At 27.3% G+C, this 17832-nt stretch overlaps 1 protein-coding gene across 3 annotated transcripts in view; it reads left to right on the forward strand.

Annotated features, from left to right (window-relative positions):
- The window catches only part of LOC107452344 (pancreatic eIF-2alpha kinase), a 72548-nt gene that overhangs the window by 31864 nt on the left and 22852 nt on the right, over window positions 1-17832 (forward strand). For all 3 annotated transcript variants that reach the window (XM_043049481.2, XM_043049480.2, XM_016068800.4), the window contains exons 7-12: window positions 1629-1736; window positions 3251-3328; window positions 6137-6248; window positions 12717-12792; window positions 14825-14901; window positions 16758-16892. In XM_043049481.2, coding sequence (XP_042905415.1) covers window positions 1629-1736; window positions 3251-3328; window positions 6137-6248; window positions 12717-12792; window positions 14825-14901; window positions 16758-16892 — 586 coding nt within the window. The remainder of the gene's footprint in view (window positions 1-1628; window positions 1737-3250; window positions 3329-6136; window positions 6249-12716; window positions 12793-14824; window positions 14902-16757; window positions 16893-17832) is intronic.

Genomic DNA, 17832 nt, shown 5'->3' on the forward strand with positions numbered 1-17832 from the left:
TGTTATAAAGCACTAATATTTCCCTAATTTAGACAGCTAGACAATTTTGACTTTTTATTTAGACAACATTGTTTAGTTAAATTTTGATTTGATTTTTTAAGTTTATGAACATAATGTAATATTTTCTGAAAGAAGTTTAATGTCATATGGATGGAAAGTAACACTTTGAGGGCCACTTCCACATTCATCAGATTTTGTTATGCTAGAAACAGTTTCTTCAACGGAAGTATCACATTTCTGTACAACAGAAAAACTTACATTGGTACTAGATGCTGTCACCTCACTAATTTCAGATCGTGATTTTTTCTCAAAATAATTAAATGTTAAATTCTTGTGTTAAAAATTGTTAAATCCTAAAGATCCAAGAACAGCAAATATATGTATATATTGGCCCAGAAATATCCGCTATGCTACGATCTCAAAGTTTCGAGCTGGAATGAATAACTTCAACGAGCACAGTATCTCTGGTATTGTTACTGATTTCTTCACTTGTCGAAATATTGGCGACGACAGGTTCGGCGATTGAATGAACTTTTTGTTAAGACAAAACAAAACAGATTTAGCGAGAAGTTCCGAAAGAAAAGCGGCAGAGATAAGTCTGACTAACTAACTCCACTTGACTTGACTTGATATACTCCGTTCCCCCTTTTATATAATTTTTCACCGCGTCTCCACAATTCTCGAATTATCTCAAAGACGACAGAACGTCTAGGATTCCAGAATCATCGCGTAAAGACCTCGCGAATGACAGCCAGTCTCGAAAACTATACTGGCAGGACAGAAAGTAACCAGTTCATAACAGTATCACGTGAATTTGGTTTCAAAAGTACAACCCTATTATAGTAAATGAGAAAAAAAAAGTAGGCATATGGTTAATAAAAATATATAGTCTTAAAAAATAATAGCTCGCATAATTTCTACTAAAATTTTTATTTTTGCCATTTTGTCTGAGCTCCAGGGGGGTGTTTAAACCCCTCCCTTGCGTACGCCACTGTTTTTAGTACAAACATTTTCGTGACACTAAAAAAAGGTTGCAAACACAAAAAATTACAATTTTTAATTCATTGATCAAAGCATTTTGTACATATACAGGGTGTTTCCATTCTACATTTTCCGCAAACATATTTCTTCAAATTACTTATTATTTCTATACTNACTGTCCAAGCCTACCATGCCTTATTTTTTTCTTTTCGTCAACAAATTTTAAATTTAAGATTAACTTCCATCGAGATAAAAAGCATATTCTTTGGTTTATACACAGATGGACTTGTATTCAGAAATATACAGTATCTTATAAACTATACTGACCTCTTTTCAAAACCCCAAACAAATATAACGGAAAAGACATTATTAGTTTTAAAAAATCTTATCAAATTTACTTCATACATTTTTTGCAAGAAGTTTTATTTATCACCTAAAAATTTTAAACTTCTTTTTCTTAAAATTTAAAACAAATAGTCTCAATCTTTCAAATCCAACCCTTAAAAATGTTCTTTTGTTATTCATTTCAGAAAACTTTTATTAAAAATTGCACAAAATATCAATTAGTCAATATCTTTATCACAAAAAAGGACACTTTATCCTCATTATTTTGTATAATAATCCATATTTATTCTTTTTAAATGCAGGCTTCTATATGGATCAACTTTTTGTTATTCAGTCTAAGAAACTACGTTTAAAAGACACAAAGACTAATGCTTTATCAAATGACTTTGCGTATGAAGCATATTGCTTGAGTAAGTAAAAAATCAATCCTTTAAGGGCTTTGTAGGTAAACTGTTTTTGTAATAAATCTTTTGTTTCATACTTTTCCCAATTGTATTAATTTTTATAATTTTTCAGAAAATATATATATTTTTTTTCTGTTTTTGATTGTGAGAATGAATAAAAATTATCACAAAATTTTAACAAATCTTAAGTATAAGTTGGCAAGCTGACTCCTATTATAGCAACTGACAGAAAACTAGTTATATTATACTACTAGAATTAATTATTAAATGATATTTTATGAGCTTAAAAGTTAAAGTAATCACATATTTTTATTTAATTAATAATTTTTAGTTCTAGTTACATTGAAGTGGAATATTTATTTCTTAATTAAAAATTATATTCATAGGCATTTTAAAATGTCAAAAAACATAGATCTACAATTTTAAGTAAACTGCTGTTGAAAAATTGTGAAAGGCTTTTTTGACAGCTGGTTGAGAATTTTATTTTCCTAAAAGAAGTTGTTTAAACATGTTACAGACATGGTTGTCTTTTAATGAAAAGTCTTTGAAAAAAAAGAAATGAATTATACATTTTGATTTATACCTTTGTCAAAGAGTCTTGCAGACTAACTGCTTTTGTTTAAACAGTGATAATCTTTTCTTACCTAGTGAATTCTAGCATCATTTTGACCAATTTCAGTTAGCATCCATCATAATCATTTGAAAAAGTTCAACAAGGATGTAAAAATAACTCTGAACCAATGTGCAGACATCAACCATATATATATATGAAGTTATGTGTATTGGTTCTAGATCTATAAAGTTCTAGATATATATATATATATANTTATGTCTATATATATATATATATATATATTGGTTTTCGATATATATATAAAGTTATGTATATTGGTTCTAGAGCATATTACAAGAGTAACAACTTACAAGCTTTAAAATTACTTTTGTTATCACACTCTTTTTTTTAACTCAAAAAAACCTTATTAGACTTTTTGTTATACTGATTTGTTTCAAATGATTCATTAATTATATAAAATTAATAACAAACCTTGCTCTTAACTCAATATCCATTTGTAATGTACCTGATATATCTGCAGCCTTCATTACATTCAATATGGTTAAATTTGATGATGGAACTTTCTCAAATGATTGATGTACAGTGTTAGGCATTTTCCACATTCTTGTTCAACTTTTCAATATCATTTCAAGTTAATGGCACTGTTTTAGTTCCATTACATTATTGCTTACAAATTTATTCTAAAAATTATAATTAGGAACCTGTGTGTGAAAGACATTCCCTCATTATAAAAACCTGCTAAAAATAACATCAAACAGGGGCAGAGACTTCAAACTCAAACTTTAAATGTCTGCCCAAATATCACTCTTAAACTTTACTATATTAGTCTCAATAACATTTTTTTTTTCTATTTTTAACAATTTATTTTCTAAAAAACATTATTTTCTTAGTTTCTAAGATTTGTTGGAATATATGTTTTTCAGCAACTAAATTTTTCTCTTTGTAGGAACAAAAGATATCAAGCCTCAATTCCCAGCTCCAAATAATACAAATGCACTAATTCCAGCAAATACTTTGATAAATGGTAATAAAACATATGACATTCATTTTGTTCTCTTATTATTTAAATATGAAATGTATGCTATTTGCTTATGTATTAGTTCTGAATTACTTTTAGTTATTCTCATCTCATTCTACATACAACTTTTTTGTCCTTAATTCACAATTTTCCAAAAATATACAATTCAAAACCTTTTTTCTTCTAAAATTGTTCTCAACTGGTTTTCTGTGGATGTTTTAATATTACTAGTATGGTTAATGTTAACAAGTGGTTTACTTATTTCTACTTACAAGAGGCCACTGGTAAATATGTTAACTTTTTTTAATTAGTTTGGAAATTTTTAACTAATCTGACAGTCAAATTTGGAAAATAATTGTGCACAAACAAAATTTAGTTTTCCTTTATTTGTTTTTTCATCACTAGCTGTTTGAGGCTTTTTATTTAGTATTCTAGTCTCTGGAGAATCTGATAACACCTGTCGACCTTTTATTTGATTAAATTTAATTAAAATTCATCTATATGTGTGTCAAAGCTAAAATTTACGCATTACTAAGATTATGACAACCTGTTTACATAATTTTTTACTGGTTTTGCCAAATAACGTGTTTTATTGCTAAATTATAATTGAAAATAATATGAATAATTAGAATATAATAATGTAATAACTTTATAAGAAGAAATTCCCCTTAAAAAGTTTATACAATTCAGAAATTTTCTTTATTGACAATGTTATCTGCAAGTGAGAGTTGGTCAGAACAATACTAATTTAAAGCAATCTGAAGAGTGAGTTCTATTCCATTAAATATTACTCGACAAATTTAATGTATTTCTTTAAACATTTAGCTTTATAAACATTGTATATGCCAGGATAGTGTTGAAAAGGTATGAACAATATTATGCTTATGCATAAAAAATAAATTTTCAATTGGTTATAACTGATTTTATTAGTATATTGGTTCCAGGAATCCATCATTATATAAGAGTCCATAATTCTTCTTATTTCTAACATTTTATTTTTTCAATTATTATATGAATGAATGAATTGAAATGAATTTATAGGTAATTGAATTACTTTTACTTCCTCTTTGAGTAGAATTACTTTCTGTAATTTATATTATTGCATCTTCATTTGTATTTCTTGAATAAACATGTTTACATTTTACTTCAAAATAAATAAAAAATCAAAATTCAGTTTTAAAGTATATCAGAGAACTATAAGCATAAAACTCTTAGGTGTAGGAAATTTTTACTAAACCTTTCTATTTAGCAGAATTATTTAAACATTTTCCTATATCTACAGTTGGGAAAATTTATTATATTTCAATTGCAGTTATATTTTGAAAAGTTATTTTGCTTTGAGATTATCATGTTAGTTGTTTTAAAAAATGTGAAATAGCCTTTTTTCTTGACTGTTCAAGAAAAGTGGCAGCATAATATTCAACTCACACATACAAGTAAATCTCATACATGTAAATAAATCTCTTTGAATAAAAAGGAATATTTAATTTAGCACAATCTGAAGAGTAAGCTCAATATTTATTGTAAATTAAACTAAGTAATCCGTTAACAAAGCATATAAGCATTTTTTTCAACAGTATGACTATAAAAGATTGGATGCATAGAATATAATGAAATTTGTACTGGTTGTCATTTTTCATCAACCAGTGTACTCATTTAAAATATGTTGTTTCTTCTTTATGTTATCGTTTCTTCTTTATATGAGTAGATTTTCATAGCTAATTTGCCTAACTTCATCCAGGGGGGGAATTTTCAAGGGGAGTCCCTTGTGCAATTAGTAGCCCAATGATGATACTTTAGTGTCTCCCTAAATTATCTCATTCAATTTGTAGCAACTACTTCTGCAAATTTGTGACTAACGTTTATAATAAGGAATAGAAAATTTGTCTGTTCAGTGTACTGTTGACTCCAAGATAATTTCATGAAATTAGCTAATTATTTTAAATAGCACAATATCAAAAACAATGACACATTTGCTAGATCAGCATTTAAAGGATATTTTGAAAATTGTAACTAAAAAAAAATTTTATGATATTGATACTTTAGTTGAGAAAAACCAATGATTTTAAAACACAAAAATGATATGTCTTATATAATCCTAATAATTTTTTGTTTTCTGTGTTAGTACTGAGGTTCTTTTTAATGTATCAATGTAATTTTATTTTGTGTCTTCCTCAGACAATAACAAAAAATTTATAAAATTAATTTATTCAATTTTAGTACTTTTTAACAAATTTTTAACAAACAACAATAGTTTAAAATCCATGTAAAAGTCGGGAATAAATTTTTGTGACATTTCGACATAAAAGTTTGAAATACTGTAGGTTAGAGTTTTCAAACAGACATAATTAGAAAGTTGTAAAATGTTTTCTTCCTTAAAATCACAGACAATTTATATATTTTTTTTCCCTGCAGATTTAGCTTTATACTAAAGAGACCACTTTGTCCTGTACTTGTCCACCTATACTTTTTTGTCTTTCTCTTACATGTTTTTTTTAGTATGGCAGCACTTAATTTACTTAATTTTTACTTTTAATTTTAGTAATTAAATAAATTTTTATAGATACCTTAATTTACTTTTATATTACTTTCTCAGTAAATGATTTTAAAATTTACTACATAGAGGTGTCGAATAACCCAACAAATTCCGGTCGGATTGTGTATGGATAATACTATTAATGAGCAGTTTTTGTTTCAAGTTGAATATTTCTACTTATCTTATATATAAGCTTTTATATCACCTTATATTTTTATTAATGTAGCATGTTTATTATGGCATCTTTCTCAATTAACCCAAAAATTTTTCCTTTCTAGATGGTGGACATTACTTTTATGTCAATTTCTCAGTTTATGAAAATGAAACTCACTGTATAGTAGGATTCAGCTATCCAAAATACTCTGATAAAGCTATGGATGTCAACATTTGGTATTTTATTTAATACTTTAACTAACATTGCATGGCTTTTGATTATGCTTCAATTTAAAGTGTATGTCAGATATTGTGCTTAAAATGTAAAATCTTATTCTTAAAAATCTAAGGTTAAGAATATTTAATAATTTATTATAATTTAAGTTCTCTTCTCATTAAACCAAACTCAGTGGCTCGACAGCCCATGGATGGCCAAGGCCTACTGGGCCCATCTCAGTTTTCTTGACCTTAGGCTCTGGGGTGCAGGAGCAGATGTTCCGGTTGGGTGGTCAACCGAACGCAAAACCCCTTAGTGTTTAGATCCCAAGCATGCTTGGTACTCATTTATCAAACCACTGAAGGGATGAAAAGCTTGAGTCAACCTTGCCCGGCCCTAGGATCGAACCCAGGACCCGTGGTACAGGAACGTGAAGCACTACTACTCAGCCACCAGGCGTCGTTTTCTTCTCATGCCTTTTATAATTTTAGATAAACATTTACCTTGATTGAGCATGGAATAAATTCTAGAACAGAAGGTTAATATATTGTGCAGTGATAATAATAATAATTTATAGGTTAACACCCATTTGGAAGGTGCATTACTTGATCTAGAATTACTTAATCACTGTGTTACAACCATCAAACTACAACTGGTATCTCTATTTTACCCATTACAAACATTTTGACAATAGGGTCATCAGAGTTTATACTTTTAAAATGTTAAAAACATCCATTTTATGAAAAATTCTTTTTCTGTTCCCTTTTGTTCTGTTAAAGTGCAACTTAGCATGTGAAACTCATAATATTAAATCAAAACTAATTCAGAATGGTTCAGAAGGTAGGTCAGAAAGTAATTCAGAAGGTTTACTATTCCTTTTCTGAAATCTAATTAATGCAATCATCTGAAATTTTTTTAAGGAAATATATTATGTAAATGAGCTTTTTATTTTTAACTGATAGATTTTAAGAAAATATTTACATGTGTTTTAGGATATTTGAAAAGAAATTAAAACTTTTATTTTCAGAGAAAAACAATTAAAAAAATTTAATTAACATTTATTTAAATTTTTTGTTGAATTCTTCAACAATTCATTAAAATTAACAACTGAATGCAATTTTAATATTTTACTTTTAAAATGAACGAAAAAATAAATTGAGGAATTTTATCATAAAATAAAATTTTAAGAAATGTACTTAATTTTAATTCCATTTTTTTATAGCAGAAACTCATCTACCACATTATTTTTACTCCTTCATCTTTTTTAAAATGTCGATTTTTTTCTTAAATTGTTTCATTGTTTATAATGTATGTTAAACACATTTTGGGTAATATTGCACATTTCGAAATGTAACTATTTCTCCTTGCTCCACTAATATATAAAAAATTTAGTTTTCTTCTAAGTAAGTAAATTTTAAGTTTCACATTTTGTCATTTTTATTTATTTATTATTAAACATTTACCTTGTGATCACTAAACTTGTGAAAATGTGCATTAATAAAATATTTTCACACAAAAATTAATGTATCAATTTTCTTGATGTAGCTCACTAGGAAAAATGTTGTTGAGGAATTGCCAAGTTTCATCTATTAAGAATTAGGGGATACATTCTAATACTTTTGAAATGACAAAGAAAAACTGCTATAGAAAACTTATTAAAATAATTTTGTGCAAATACAAATAATTTTTGAAAATATTAAACTTGTAGAAAGCATTTTTCAAAAATTTTTTAAGCTATCCTAGTTGCAGTATAAATATTACATAGCTTGGAAAAATAGCTCTTTTTTTTTGTTTATCAGTTTTCTATTAGAATGTATATAAATATATATATTTTCCTTTTAATAATTTTTTATACACAAAATTCATGCTATTTTATTACTTTAATAGAGTAACCATTTGTTTCTTTACAGCCTTGGATGTTTCTTACTAACATTTTCAAAATAAATTATTGAATGAAAACTACCCATACACGAGTATTACTTTGAAAGTAACTTCTATACACCAATCACTTTTAAATGTTCTGTAGCAAATCTTACTGCTTTTCTAGATTTACCAATGATTCTCAAAAATGCTTAAAATATACTCATTTGACTCTGTAACTTCAAATTCCTGTTCTGTTGTAAATACTACCCTATGCCTGTTAAAGAATAGCCAAAATGTTTTCAACTTTTCCCAAATCATGATTGAGGTCAAGAGGAGCAAAAAGGGGTTTAAAATTGTCTAAAACTAGTTTGCTTTGCTAGTGATTCGAGAATTCATTTACTTTTCCCTAAGTTCTACCTTTCACCTACATCACGAAATAAAATGGGTCTAATTAATTTCTTTACTCATTCATTACTTAATAGTGATGAGTCAGTGAATGATTAAGATTCTTTCTCAAATAAAAATGTATTTCCAGATGTGCTACTATTCCACTGAATTTCTCTTTTTAGCAGAATTTCTGATTCATGAGACATATATAATAACAATACTTATTACAGAAACTTAGTATGTTGAACTGAGGGGCAATTCATAACTTGCACGAAAATAACTAAAGTATCTCATTTTTTCGAAGCAGTTTTTTGTTTCAGAATTTTAAGATTTTTGAATAAGAAAACATTTCCTATCATGAAATTTCATTAGGTTAAACTGGTGTAATAAATATATATTATTTTTAGAAGATGCGAACAAATCTTGTCTTATGGAGATTAGTTCTTTCAAAAATTTCCATTCATCTCTAAGAGTTCATTAAATATATTGTTAACCTTTTGCTTACAACTGGTACAAGTAGGCTAGAATTACAGGTTTCAGCATGCTGAGCACTGTAAGCCAAAGGTTAATCTAATCAATTATTTAAGAATCACATAATTTTTAAAAATAGGAACTAAGGGGCATTCTCAAATAAATTTTTTTTAAAGATTTTGTTGTATTCAAAATTAGTGAAACAGTTAAATAAAAAATATATAACTAGATTACAATTTTCTACAAAGTATTAAATTGACTCTCAAACAGAAATTATTCCAATTGAGAATTCAATAAGTAATAACGTTTTTAAAGCAAATAAAAGAAAAGTCATATAACATGAAACTATAATGAAAAGTTATAATACAGGGTGTTTATAAAGTCCCGGACCCATTTTAATGTTTAATAACTCATAAAATAATAAAGATAGATTAAAATTAATAACATAAATAGATAAATAGACTCAAAAAGTTTCATGACCCTTGTCAATGAACTTCCACATTTGCACCCTTCGTCGCACGGAGAATATCAAGTCAATAGTCAATTTCACGCTAGGTAGCGGCAAGCATGTCGGCATCCAGAGAGGCTATTGCGATTGTAATTCTGGCTTTTAGGTCATCAATGTTCGACACGATCCTCCTGTAAACATTGTCCTTTATAAATCCCCAAGGAAAAAAGTCCAGCGGCATTATATCAGGTGATCTGGGTGGCCAAGGAATTGAACCTTCTCGTCCAATCCATCTTCCTGGGAAATGGTCATTCAAAGAACTACGAACGATAATACCCCAATGAGGTGGTGCACCATCTTGTTGCAAAATGACATGTGGCTGAAGCTCTTCTATTTGTGGAAATACGAAGTTTTCCAACATGTCTAAGTATACGACTGATGAAACCGTCTTTTCATTAAAAAAAAGAAAGGCCCAATGACTCGTTCGTGCATTAGTCCACACCACACATTAACCTTTGGGGAATCCCTTTGTGTCTCACGCTATTCATGGGGGTTTTCAGATCCCCATATGTGCACATTATGGCGATTAACAATGCCAGAAACGTGAAAGAATGCGTCGTCGCAGAAAATTATGCTCTTCAAAAAATCAGCAGCATCTTCTATCCTTCCGACCATATCTGTTGCAAACGCCATCCTCGAAGGGGGCACACGTGGAAGTTCATTGACAAGGGTCATGAAACTTTTTGAGTCTATCTAACCATTTATGTTATTAATTTCAATCTATATTTATTATTTTATGAGTTATTAAACATCAAAATGGGTTCGGGACTTTATAAACGCCCTGTATATTATAATAACTGAATATATTTTTTAAGAAAAATTTAGTTTATATTTTATTTAATAAATTAATTCCATAAAATAGTTTTTTTTATAGTTTTGCTGGTTAATTTTGTTAATGCTGTTTAATTTTGGATAACATATTTTTGAAGTTTGTTACTCTGTAAGCCCAGTCTGTTTGTATTTGCATCCTCTCATGTGCATAATTTTTTCATCTTATTTTCATAAGTATTCCAAAACTATATATTAAGAGCAATCTTTATGGAACACCCTATTTTAAGGCTCTATTTTATTAAATGTGTTTACCACAACAATTCAGAACAAAGAGGTGGAATCTATGCCACTGTCCTTTTAGTGTACCCTTTATTAATTAAGTTGAAGTACCCTTTATAAATTAAATGAAAGTTTTTATTTAAGGAAACTTAATAAAAAACTGTTGAATTACCTTAAATTGCCTAGTGTTAATGTATTATGTTAAAATGCGTAGCTTTTACATCCTATCAACTGAAATTTGTTTTTCATGGATGATTTTATCTTAAACCAAGTTATTAGTAAAAAATTAAAAAATTTTACAAGAGATATTATTTTTAATCTAATACAGTAGAGAACCATTTATTCGGTATCGAGAAAACCCGGAAGAATTTTGCTTCGTTTTCCTGCTATTTTGAAGTATAATGATTATTTAAAAAAAAAAAAAGTGGAAATTTGACTCATCCTTGAAGTTGAGTAGAGGGAAAGGGGGGAATTCTTCTTGTTTGCCCAGAAAAACTTCAATTCTCTCCCTAACCTTGAAGATCATTAGATCCAGATGGGGCAGGGAACGGACAAATGTTTTATTTTCTCCTGTGTGTCAGTTGTTTTTCTGATAAGCTGCCGTCAATCAAACTTAAGGGAGTGGCATGATTATTTCGTCTTCTCTTTGATTTATGAGGGGTGGGGAAAATGCATTGCACAAGCATATCAATGAATGTCCCAGTTAAGGAACTTGAAACTTCTGACTTAGAGTATTGACAAGTTTATTTATTTTAAATCCACTTTAGTTACTCAGTTTTTGTTATCCTTGATTTATTATTATGAATTGTTTTATTATTTCGGATAATGCATTATTTATTATGAACAAAATGTTTTTTAATCACTAGTTATATTCATCTATTTGACATCGATTAGCGAAAAATATATTTTTTTAATAAATGATGATTTTTTTTTAGAAATGCGGTATCATAAGCAATTTTTTCTTGATATGAAATCGCATCTGCTTCTGTTAAAAATAGTCTTTTTATGAAATAAAAGGAGAAGATTGTTTATTAATTTACGCATATAATTATTTGCTAATAAAAGCGGACAATTATTTTATGAAGCAGATAGCAGTTTTCTTCTTTTAATTTTGATTTTGTTTTTCTGATTCCACTGTGTTTGAGTTTTTTTTTCTTTCATATATATATATCATTAAATTGTTGTTTCTTTTTTAATTCCGTTGATCTTATAATATCCTGCCTTGTTCCAGGTTTTAATATTTATGTTACTGCCTTTTTTAAATATTGTTTCCGTTTGATAGTTTTCAAGTGTTTTTAATTTAGATTAATAAGTTTTCTTTTTATAGTTTCCCCACCATATAATTAGATATGAAATATATTGCATTTTTTAACTATTGGTTTTGTTTTATATTAGTTAATTTGTAGATTTTAATTATAATCAAAAAATAAATAGGCTAATTTTGTATTTTTTAAACTTGTTTTTCTTGTCTAAACTTTCAAATGTTTTTATCCTTTTAAATGTTATTTTTCTGCCGTTTTCTTTTTTTATTAGGAGATTTTTTCCTTTTTTTTTCTTATTTTAAAATGTGTTTAACTTTTTCCTTGTAATTTGGGTTTGATAAAACATCAATTTACGGCACTTTTGGCCAATCCAGAAAACCGGGAAATTCAGACATCCGGGGTAGCGATGGTCCCGAGCATCCCGGTTAATTGGTTCTCTACTGTATTAAAACTTGGTTGAAGTTTTATTGTTCATGATTTTTTATGTATTTGTATTTGATTTCAAATATACAAATCATAGATATTTCATTACTATATATATATATAGTACTGAAATATATATGTGGTTTATATATTAGTTATAAATTTTTCATTTGATCATGGTTCAGCATATGAAGTAGCTCATCTCAAGATTGTTTTAAATGTATCATGTTTGTTATTCTTGAAAAGTACTCAGGAGGATAATTTTTACATAAAAATCTAATTGTTACTAATATAAATATTAAGCTAAATATCCTAGATTAGGTAACTGATTATTATTATTTGGTGGCTGACAAAAGTCACTTCATTACTATTGTTTGCATGCCTGTATGATGTATATATAAATATGTATCATGCATATTTATATATACATCATATGTATTGTATTAATTATATGCTTTGTTAATTTTGATTTAATGAGTGTAGCGTAATAATTTTATTATTTCTGATTTTATGTATATCTTCAGGCTTAAATTACTTTTGCTGATGGTCGTTGTGATTGTCGTGACATTAGCTTTTCTCTTCTGGTGTATTCATTATAAAGTAAGCCTTTTTTCCTTTTTCTCATATTTTCAATGACTTATTTTTAATATTAAAACTTACAAAATATGTATATTTTTTTATAATTCATTGTAATAATTTTTTTTAGAAATTGGTGACTGTTATTTTTTATGTTATAAATGCAGTGTAATTAGTTTTTATTTTAGTTTCAATTTAACTAATTTGCTAGAGTTTTGTCTTTTTTTAATTTAATACAATTAACAAATTAGCAATTTTGCTTCAGTGTGGTCCTAATTCTTTCTTTTTTTCCTGCAAATGAAGATCTCTCAATATTTAAACAGCATTACTCTATCCATTAAAAAGTGAGTTATCTTCATGCTGTAACAATGTGGAAAATAATAAAAACATGAATAAAATTAAAAGACAGCTATCTTGGGACTAAAGCCAAGTATTTCTTATCTTTAAAACCAAAGCACTGATTATCAGAATCAAACTTTGGTGTGAGCTTCAGATCTTCTTTCTTAGAACTTTTCATATTCTAATAGTTGTAATTGTTATATCCTACGTGAAAGAAATTTAAGAAGTGAAAATTCTGTAATGATTTTTAAATTAGATATAATTATCAAATTTTTTTATTTTTCTATTTAAACAATATATGCATTATTACCAAATTCATTTTTAAACCTTTGTTAAACTAAAGAAAAAAGAAGGGTGATAAGAGATTTGTTTTACCAAAATGATTTTTATTAACATGTTTACTTTTCAATAGACCATAAAATTCTAGCATTTAGCATATCAACAAAGAACTTTTCCCATTGCCACTGTAATGTATTTCTTTTTCTGTTTTATTAAATTTTACTAAATATTGCTGAAGGGGTATAATTTTAAACCTAAGGAATAAAAGAGTGCAGATTAAGATCAAAATGTTAAATTTTGCTGCATTATTATTTATAAATATAATGACTTAAGTTTATATTATAATTTTAAAAAAGGATTGTTGCGAAAGTTTTTAATAAAACTCTCGTTAAAAAAAAAATAAAAAAAAAGCAGGATTGATTTTTTTTTTCTGAAAAATTGCATAATTTTTAAACAGAATGGCAGCCTTGTTACCTGGAGTGTTTATCACATTGTTCATGTTACTTTTAATTTTCGTGTACGCCTATTTTTATGTAAAATAAACTAGTTTTATCTACTTAAATGCATTTTCTTTTAAATTTAACTATATCCTTGGACTTTAACTTATGTTCCAAAATTATTTTCCTTTAATAAACATTACCACTAATTTTTATCCCATGAGTGTAACTCAATTGTGCAGAATATGCCCTAAGGCGCAGACAATGTTCAAGGAAAGTTCAGGCCGCTTTCAAGAATCTTTCCTCTTACTCACTCAACATCAGCATATCTCTTGTGCAAAATTTCAAAACCAAGAAAATATGGTTTTTGATTTTGCATGATATTATGCTAAATATTATTTTAAAACATTATAGCTTACTTTAAATAAGTTATCCATTTTCTACATTTATTCCTTTTTGCTTAATTTTTTTTCAGGACAATGGCAAGTCTTCAATAGTACAACTATGCATAAATGTCGTTACATGATTTTTTTTTGTGATTTCCAAATGCTAATGTAATATGTCAAGAATGTGTATTTTTATGCACAGTTAATAATTTTTGTTTTGTTATTTAAGAAGTTATGCATAATAAATCGTTGTTTACCTTGAATTGAATGCTAATGATAGTTTTTATTTATTAACAATGTACTCTTAAGGCTGCCTTAAACTTGAGTGAAAGTATGTTACAGTTTTTGGAAATAATGGCCAAAAAGTGGGAGAGGGGGACTACTGAATCCTATAATTTTAGTGTTTCTGGTTGGTATTGGACCTATTTTCTTTCTGTTACTCTATGAAGAAATGTTTTTTACTGTAGAACTATTTTGTTTATGCAGTTTGGTGGATGAAAGGTTAAAACATAACATTTTAAATTACTGATTCAAATAAATGCTTTCAAAACAGTTACTTACTTTTTAATACATTTTATTTCTTATTCAAAAGCATGATATGCTTCTTAATTTTAGAGAGTCGCCACTACAAGTACCTCTACAGTTGATACATCATTTACTAAAGTTCAAGCAGAAGAGGAGTTTGTTTCAAGGTATTTTGTTTTTTTTTATTAATTTTCAACTGCTTCCTTTTTTTAAAATTTTAGCTCAGACAATAATCATATGAATAAAACTATGATGAACTGAACTCATATGAATAAATTCATAACTTTCTTGTTCTTGGAACTTTACTGTTATTGAGAGCCAACTTTAGGTATTAGTTTGTATAATATGGATTCCAAATTAGACACATGGTGCTTCTTGTTTTTTTTTTTTTTTTTTTTGTTATGCATCAACTTTTTATTTGTTCTCCTTGAAATTTTGAGCTTCAATATACTTAATTTTTTATCAGTTAAAGTAGTAAAAACTAATAAACTTTAATTCACTTACTTAAGAAATATCAAATTCTGCAGTGGGATCCAAAAGTGGCCAATCTTTGGGTAAAGTGTACCACTTTCTCAAACAAAATAATTATGTGTGCCACTTTTAATATGCTGGAACATAAAAAGGGAGAAATGCTATTTATATTCAAAAAATAGAATTTTTAGACAAAAAAAATTTTTTTTTTTTTTAGTGAAATTTAAAAAAATTATATAATAAGTAAAAGAATACTGCTAACTACTTAGGTTTTATTGTTAATATACACTTTTAAACGTTTAGTCAGTTTAATTCTGTTAAAAAATAAAAATGAATAACTTGAAAAATTGATTTTAAATAATCATTGAATAGTCACAACTTAGTTTAGCTTCATAATTTCCATTTTTTTTCCCAAATCATTTATATTAAGATTAATTCTAGAAAATTCCTACAAAATCGGATGTTTTAAATGGACATCACTTACTTTTGAACGATCTATGTTGATTTCATAATATTCATTAAAATTTTTTAACTGAAACCATTGGGCACATCCCATGACCGAGCCGAGGCTGTCTAGCTGCATTCTGCTGGTGTCTAGAGGTGCTGATTTCTTATGCAGTGGCCTGTTAAAGATGGCATTTTTTTTTTTTTTTTAAATTTTTCAGTTTATCTTGTGTGCTATTGTGTAAACTTCAACTTCACTCTGGCACGTATGCTACATATTTGCCATCCATGGTATAGTTAATTATCAGATTTTGCATGTTTACCTGTGTCAGTTCTTAAAGTTAATTTAATAATTTTTTGCTGATTGCTGTCTTGCCTCAATTAGAACAGCAAGGATACCAACAATTAGAGATTTTCCATCATTTTTACAGATTTTTATTCTGTTTGTAAAATTTTTTTAAATATTTGAATAGCTCTTTATGTTAGCTTTAAAACGTTTTTAATGACATTTCATTTTACTGAATCTCATGCAATTTATAGACAACCCCTTATTCTAATTTTATCAATAAGGATGGTTTTATTTTCAACATTTAAAAAAAATTTGTGTTATTAGAACCTTATGTGAATTAGAATTAATTATTAAAAATTTTTATGTGAAACTTTTTTTTTAGTATTCTGTCATTTGTAGAATATCTTTTAAATACTTAGTATTCGATTTCAGTTCTACTGGAAAAAATTTTGTATCTTGTAAAATAACAAATGAATGTTTTATTTTGAATTTCAATATTGCCACAAAAAGTAATATTGCTGTGAATAAAAACTTCTTGACTCATTGCAATTAGTAGGCATTCCTGGCACATATATTTTTTATGATTTTTGAACTAGAGATTATTATTCTTTTTAAGTTCTTACCTTCAATGCAACTATTTCTGAATTTTACCTTAATATATTTGAGCAAGGTTTTAGTATCTTAATACTAATAAGTTTACTTCTATTAATAATATTCTAAATTAGGGAATGTTGCATTAAGCGTATTAACTTTAACATATAACTGTGAGTGTTAATTCTTAAAACAGGGTGACTATGTTATAAGATTATTTTCTTTTAGGTTTCAGAAGGAATTTCATTTTATTACAATCTTAGGAAAAGGCGGATTTGGAGTTGTTATGGAAGCAAAAAATAAAATTGATGACTGTGATTATGCTGTAAAAAGAATTCGTATTATTGTAGATGGAAGAAAAGAGTAAGTTCTATGGTTTGAAAATATGATGTATTATTTAACTGTAAAAATATATTTATCTTATATAGAAGTCACGATCTTATAGGTGTAAAATGTATTCATCTAAATTTCTATTGTTCATCTAAAAAGTTTAAACATGCATTAACAGTGTTTTCAATGGATAAGGGAAGAACAAGGAAAACTTGTACATTTTTTAAAGCTCTTAAAATTAAGTATAATATATTTCATTTTTTAAATTACTAATAAATTCAAAATCCAAAAAGGATAGGATATAATTTGCGCTATGGAGACTAAAGCACAAATAAAAGTATAGAAATGGGCATGCTATAGTTAAGGTTCTTTAAACGCCAACCTTCCTCAGTGTCTTAACATCTTGTGAAGATAGAGAAATTTTTTTATTCTAATTTAATCTGTTGTACCCAGGAGTTCTAATTTTATCAGTCCCATCCCCTCACTCCTGTTTTTTATTTCTCTTTTCTTCTTCAAGATCATTTGGTGTTTAGACACTGAAGAAGGTTTTTGTTTATAGAACTAAAACTGTAGTATGTCCATTTCTGTACTTTTATTTGTGCATTATCCACATTTTTTTCTTTTTTTTATTATTATTATTATTATTTAGTACTAATAAATTGTAAGGTAATGTTTTTTTTCCCTGAAAGCTGTAATAGTGACAAATTTTAGAATTGGAGAAAAACAATTAGCCGATCTGGATCCTTTTAATTTTTTGTTAGAAATCAAGGTCTATAATGATAGATGAGTGCTGAAATGTTTGGCTTTAGCTGTAGATTTTATGTTTTTTTCTATTTAAGGTGGTTTGCTAGTCTAGAAATTTTTTTAAAAAATTGATTTATTCTTCTATCGCATATTTCAATGCTTTATACCATGGAGTATATAAGGGCGAAATCATTTTGCATAACAACTATTTGATTTAGTTTTGAAAATG

The sequence above is a fragment of the Parasteatoda tepidariorum genome, chromosome X2 (assembly GCF_043381705.1).
Source record: "Parasteatoda tepidariorum isolate YZ-2023 chromosome X2, CAS_Ptep_4.0, whole genome shotgun sequence".
Taxonomy (NCBI): Eukaryota; Metazoa; Arthropoda; class Arachnida; order Araneae; family Theridiidae; genus Parasteatoda; species Parasteatoda tepidariorum.